Source organism: Populus euphratica, unplaced genomic scaffold, assembly GCF_000495115.2.
Source record: "Populus euphratica unplaced genomic scaffold, PopEup_1.0 scaffold4261.1, whole genome shotgun sequence".
NCBI lineage: Eukaryota > Viridiplantae > Streptophyta > Magnoliopsida > Malpighiales > Salicaceae > Populus > Populus euphratica.
Genome location: NW_011504070.1, coordinates 1 through 7,308, shown reverse-complemented (window position 1 = coordinate 7,308; position 7,308 = coordinate 1). Strand labels below are relative to the sequence as shown.

Sequence of the window (7,308 nt, the reverse complement as noted above, 5' to 3'; positions counted from 1 at the left end):
CGTCTTTATTTTTTATTAAGAGAGTAATCAAATACTATTTTAATAATAAAGGTGAGACATAAATTATGCTCTTGTACAAGAGATGGTGTGGACATGAATCTTGACAGGCTTTTGACATGGCATTACTAGCAATTAGCAGCTTGGATCAACTAGGAGATTAACTTTCCAGCGATGATGTCTGACTATAATCACTCCCTAAACATCAATTTCTCCTGCCTATGGAATCCTAACTGAACTTTTCAGTCGAAGAGTAGGTGTTTAATTTCTTCCACATATCATAAATTAATCACACCTTGTTGCGTAGAATCTGCAGGTCAAGACCTCTTCAATGACGTCTAATCACAGGTCCTCTGCATTATTTTCCTGATGATGTCTGCATATTGCATCACTGACTCCTCCTCATCCTATCGTCATGCATGGGATTCCTCGAGACCTCTCAAGCTTTCCAGGAATGTGAAATGCTCCATGTTTACTTTTCGAATATGATACTGCTCATTATCCTCCACTGCAGAACTGGGTGCTCATGTTTCAAAACGTTTTTTTCGCCAGCAAATCTAGAACATGCAAGGACAGTGGAAAAGATTTTCCACAATATTATTGTTGTGAAAAGAATCAGCATATACATTTACGTGGAAGACTTGGCTTTATTTTCAAGTCAACAACGGCAAGCACTTCTCTCTTGGAGCTACAAGTCATGTCCCTACCACTTGCTTGCAAATTACAGGTTGTTTGCATGATGTTGAAATCCATTAGATCAGCACGCATACGTGGTGATTTGTCTCTTTTGTGATTTGCGTTTGCTTAATTTCGTTTCTAACGATTACTATTGTATTTTTCATGCCATTGGTGTTGAATTTGTATTTGTTCTAAAAAAAATTATGTTTTTATGTTTTTTTAAGTTTTAATTTGTTTTTGATTTAATTGTTTATTTTTAAATCAAATCATAATTTTCAGTTTGATTTAAGATTGAACTAATATTTTCAAATCAATCCCATTGGTTTTATTTTGGGTAAAGTCCTCAGTTTTTGTGTCTAAAATTATATATATTTATATATATATGCTTTGTTTTTTATTTTTTCATCTGTGAATTTTATGAATTTTTAATGAATCCGTTTCATTAGTAAACTTTATATGATTTAATATTTCCATAAAACACAAGTTCTATTTTACTATTAGATATTAGAATTTAGAATAGAACCCACAAATGTATTTCCTTATTTTTATTTGTGAGTGAGTAGTTATTTCTTAAATTTTGTAAATTTACATACACATAAAAAAGTTTGCGAAACAAAAAAAAAATTTGTTTTTTAATTTTTTCATTTTTTGTATATATTCCATATATATAGTATATATCTTTTTTGGCTCATCAGTATTGTAAATAAATTTAAGTTATATTATAGAAAAAAAGGATTTTTTGGTTTTTACCACCTACTATATATAACATAAAAATTTAAAAAATAACTAATTTATTGAATCAATAAGAACTTTGTTAATATTTTAATTACTTCTTAAAATTTTGATTAATGAAAATTAATAGTTAATATTTTAGTAAGGATGTTAGACCTACAAGAAGATTAACATTTAAATATTAGAAATTAATTTGAAAATTCCTAAAATTATTTTAGTTATTCATCACTTTTATTCACGGTAAAATAATTCTATTAATATCTTTTAATAACTCTAAATTAAAATATTAAGCGATGATTCTTTAATCACGATGTTGCAATATCATATAAGCACTTGCGACAACTAAGACGATGAAAGGGCAGGTTTTTTGCAATTATTCCAAGAATAAAATAAAATTTCTCTCTCTTAACCTATAACGTGATGAGTTACATTTAGTTGGATTTGAAAGTTGAACCAGGATAAAAGTTTATTAAAATAGTCAGACCGAGAGATAAAACTGGGATAAGGTTCAAAAACAAATAATTAAAATAACTTTACTTTAATGTTTATTTTAAAAACTAAATTAAAACAATATTATTTTAGTTTTGAATTGAATTATCCAACCAATAACCCTAATCTCACGACAAGTTAAATTTTATAACTATAATCTTAACTACTAAAACCCAGCATCAGCCCTAATAACAATAGAAAACAGCAACAGTAATAATTTCCAATAGTTCTAAACACCAACTTATTCTTAATCTTTTTTTTTTAAATCGGAATAGAGGGTATGAGTACAAATTCTGATGGTGTCCATATCTTTGTTCTTAAGGGTAAAGAATAAAAAAATTCTAGCATGCACAAAATATTTGGGCTTGGACTACCATTTTGGGCTCCATTAATTGTTTCTCATATCTAATATATTGGGCAATACAACTCACGGTTATCTTGCAAAAATGTTTTCAATAGTGTATTAAAAATATTTTTTTCAGATTATTTTTTATTTTTAACATGAATATATTAAAAATATCAGAAAACACATTAAAAAATCAAATTATTTTCTTTTCAGACACATAGATTCTTAACTTATTTTAATTGTGGTGATTTATGGTGTCAACTTACCTCACTTACCACCCATCTAGCCCTAAATTTTTCTTGAATCGGTCACTTGGACATGACCTAACAAGGAGAGAAATATAATTTTTCTTGAATTATGATCCAATTTCTTTTTAATTGCAATTCAAGAATCATGGCTTGGGCTGGTGAGAGCTAAAAAATTGAAGCTATAGAACTGAGTTGATGCAAGCCCATAGGCTTTCTTCTAAAGTTATCCAGGCCCATTATGCCCTTTTGCATTTTTGGCAGTAGGCATACTCTGTCTCTTCTTGAGAAATTGGGCCTATTTTATCTTAGTGATAGGCCCAAATTCAAGTGGGCAAATCTGCACAATTTGATTTTGTTTTTATTTCTAGACATTGATTGTAATTCATTACCTTTCCCTTTCCCTTTCTTTTTCTTTTTTTTTTGCCTGTGTTAGTGTATTATAGGATTTTTTAAAAATATATATTAAAATAATTTTTTTTTAAAAGTATTTTTAACATCACATATCAAAATAATAAAAAAGCTAAAAAATATATTAATGAAGCTTTTTCAAAAAATAAAGTTTAAATTTTTTGAAAAGCATGGATCAATACCATTACGAAACTATAAATATAAATAGGATTAATAATTCATTAGATATTATCAAGTTTTTAAATATTATTTAGTTATTGTTTTGAGATAAAAGTTATGGGGCAATAAAAATAGAGAGAATATATTTTCATGTATTTCATGTTTTAAAAATACATAAATTTACTTTAAAATTATCTTAAAAACATATTTATTTTAAGTTTTCATTTTTATCTCTTCAACTAAATATTTTTTTTTTATCCTCTAACAATAACTAAATAACTAAGTTCTATTTTATGAATCTTGCTTTTGAAACAAAAAAACTGTTATATACCAATTGCATTTCAACAATCGAAATATAGAAGGATTTTATCCTTATATATATATATATATATAAACAAATCGAAATTGCTTAAGGAGTTCGCTTGAAAAGTTAAAAAGTATCTTTAATGAAGAGACTTGAGAGATTTATCACTCATCAATCGCAAGATCTATAACAGGATTGAGGGTGCTTGATGCTTTGTTACCCGACATGCCATGACAAAGATTTTATTTAATATATATATTCAGAAGGTTGTAAATTAATTATATATAATTTGTGTCTTATCAGCATGATTTTATTTATTTGGGATGCATAGATCATAATCCATGTATCATTTTCACCAGGAGCTTTAGGGCTCGATGCTGCTCCCTGACATTTACACTGTCTTTAGTCTTGATGTCAACGCATCCTTCCAAATTCTCAAATAAAGTATTCGAAATAATGTATGTGAAAAAACTTATAAAATTCCCAAATGTATATGTTCAGCATCATGATCCCATCCATGCATAAAAAGTTTCCATACTTAACTAATCAATCTCCGATGGAATATCACGTAATTTTATCTCTAAAATAACCCATCAAATAAAAAAAAAATATGGGTAGTCTGTTTTTTATTAAATCATAAAAAAAAAATTGTAAGCACGGAAAGTTGAAAAAATCCTAAGCTTAAAAATCAAGAAGAAGAGGAAGAAAAAAGAAGAAGAAGAAGTTCATAGTTAGACTATGGTTTTTAAAGAACCAATACTTTCAATTTTAAGCAAAGAAGAAGCCATGAACAACTTAGTTAGCTAGAACGAAAGGTAGATGGGAGTGGTACCGAATGTTTAATAGGACTTTCATCCCCGTGAATGGTCCAAACTTGTTTTTCTCTACTGTTAAAGAGTCAATATTTTTATGTTTCCAAACAATCCAAAACCATAGATAAAATATTAACCTGATTAAACATGGATCTATTAGGATATTAAATCTAATATATTTGAATTTAGTTATAAATTAAACTTAAATAACCATGAATCTAGTAAGATGTCAAACTTAATATACTTGAATATAGTGATGAATTGAGCCGGATCATTATAAATTTAACAAATTATTAGATTTAATATATTTGAATTAAAAAAAATTAGGAAAGTTAATAAAAATAATCTGTGAACTATAGCATAGCTAAGAAAAAACTAAATTGTTGTGCCTCCTTATAAAAAAAAAAATTAAGAAGGTTGAGCTACATCATTAAAAAAAAAAAACTATTAAAAGACTATTTATGGATCTATTAAATGAGACTATAGTTACAAGTAATTTCGAAAAATTACCTAAAACCTTGAGCTTTTCCTTTGGACATTTAAAAGTTATACTTTGCATATTTAGTTGAGAAAACCTTATATACTGACCTACAATTGTTATTATAATTGATTTAATATTCAAAGTGCGCTTTATATTTTTATATCTTCTTATCCCTCCTTCCATTGCTTTGGATTCCAAATCAAAACCAAGTATTTCTCCTTTGCCCACCACTATATCAACATGACTACTACCACTCCCTTCACCCACCATGCACTCTCTATCCCAAAAGACAAACAACCACTAGTCAGAAAAGATTCTAGACAATTCTTTCAACTTGGCGACTCTAGGGTTCTTCCATACAGCACCCACTAGCTATGGATTTGCTTTGTTCTTGAAAGAAGCTGGATGCACTAGCTCTTTAAGTTTGAGATTTTATTTTTAATTTCTGGTTTGGATTTGGGGTATCGTTAAGGATAAAGATTGTGGGGGCTGACTTCATGGGTGGTTTTGTTGTTGGGTTTTGCAAGGTTTTTTTAACGTAGTTTTGATATCAATTAATGTAGCCCGGACACAAGACAAAAACAACATAAGAAAAGTTTTGATATAAACTAACACAAATGAAAACAACAAAGCTAAAAAGCTAAAATTCTGCTGAAAAGGTTTCCATCCTAAGAATCCCACTTCAATTTTTTATATTATTCAAATATTTTCAGCTACTTATATACTAAGAAAAATAATTAAAGAGTTTTAAACTAAAAAAAGACATCCTAAACATTTTAAGGACTACACAATGACTTCTAGGCCTAACTTAAGGGCTTAACAATCTCACATGGCTAAAAGATCAGATCCTATATGGAGTAGGATCTCCTGATTCTCCTTCAAAAATTTTAGCATAAGACTATATATGTTTAGCCAAAAATTATGTGTATCGTAGTTTAAAATAATTCAGAGGATAATTTTTTTTTTTATTATTATTAGGCAAATTGATGCAAAGCTTCTTTTAGATTATTTTTAATGGGTTTTATGTTTGGTAAACACAATATACGACTCACCTTTTCTTATCCTGGCCAATCTAGCAGGCTCAATTAACTTGACAAGGAAGCTGAATCTCTCCCACATTATCAAGGTATCAATCACTTCGTGTCTTCTTTTCTATTGCTGTTTATATATATAGGAATCAATTGTTTGATATGTGGAAATTTCATTTTGGGTTTAATAAGTTTCTTAATAAGTGAAAATTAAGCGTGACTTGTATTCAAAATCTCTCATTTTTTTTGTGTTTTTCTATGTTAATAGCATTATATTGTTCAAACATAGATTATTAACTATGTGAATGGATTCGACTAAGAGCTGTCATTTGAATTTGAGTTGAGAATGATAGAAATTAATGTGTAACCTTATTTGTAGCATGTTAGTAGTGTTAAGGTTGTATATTCCAATATAATTGGTTGCATGTTGTTGTTAGGATTTTGGATAATATGATTGTTGTGGTTGAGGATTATAAGATGATTTTTTTTTTTTTTCTTAAAAACCCTTTCAGAAACCAATGATTTCTCATTATGGCGGGAATTGTGATTCTCCTTTCAGGATCAGCAACAAGAAGTCTTGAAATCAATCTCTTAGCATCGGTTGAAAACCAGGGCTGAAACTCATATTCAGCCTTGAAGATTTTCCTGTACATCTTCATAACATTTTCATCTTGAAATGGCAAGAATCCTGCAAGAAGCACGTAGAGAATCACCCCACATGACCATGTATCTGCTTTTGATCCATCATAGCCTTTCTTTCTCAAGACTTCTGGGGCAACATAAGCAGGAGTCCCGCACAGAGTATGCAAAAGTCCATCTTGCAGCAATTGTTCAGGTAAGGCTGACAAGCCAAAATCAGAGATTTTCAAATTTTCGTCTTCATCAAGCAACATATTCTCTGGCTTCAAGTCTCGATGATAAACACCTCTGCTGTGACAATAATCAATCGCGCTGATTAGTTGCTGGAAATATTTTCGAGCAACTTCTTCTTTGAGCCTTCCTTTGGCTACTTTGGCAAACAACTCTCCACCTCGAACATACTCCATGATGAAGAAGATCTTAGTCTTTGTAGCCAAGACTTCCTTGAGCTCAACAATGTTGGGATGACGAACAAGATGCATCACTGAGATCTCTGTCTGGATTTGTTCCATCATGCCTTCTTTCTTGACTTGATCTGTGTTTATAACTTTGATAGCCACACTGTCTCCGGTCACCAAGTGTTTCCCATAGTAAACTTTAGCAAAAGTCCCCTTCCCCAGTAGCCGCCCCATCTCATACTTCCCAAAAAGAACATGCCTCTCCTCCATGACTGAATAAAGCTCAACAACTCGTCATCGAGATTTTCTTTCTTGGTTCAATTTGAGACTTTGGTGATTTAGCTATACAACATGATGTAAGGGAATCCAAGAAAGGATGGAAGAGATGCTAATTTTGATGGATCCCATTAAAAGGGTTGTCAAAAGAAGGAGCTGGTCGTATAAAATCGAGAAGAAGAAGGGAAATTTGTTGATTGTTTTGAGGCCAACAGAGGAGCACCAAGGGTTTTTTGTTTTTATTTTTTTTTCCTCGGGGGCTGCAAGAATTGAAATATAAACAAGTTTTCATTTTTACTTATAGGGGAAGACA

At 30.1% G+C, this 7,308-nt stretch overlaps 1 protein-coding gene across 1 annotated transcript; it reads right to left on the bottom strand.

Annotated features, from left to right (window-relative positions):
- Window positions 1-6,152: 6,152 nt before the first annotated feature.
- LOC105119986 (CBL-interacting serine/threonine-protein kinase 25-like) lies at window positions 6,153-7,302 on the bottom strand. The gene is made up of 2 exons (XM_011018181.1): window positions 7,165-7,302; window positions 6,153-7,000 (listed from the first exon to the last, which is right to left on the bottom strand). The coding sequence occupies exon 2, from the start codon at window positions 6,987-6,989 to the stop codon at window positions 6,153-6,155; it is 837 nt and encodes a 278-aa protein (XP_011016483.1). The 5' UTR covers window positions 6,990-7,000; window positions 7,165-7,302.
- Window positions 7,303-7,308: the final 6 nt, after the last annotated feature.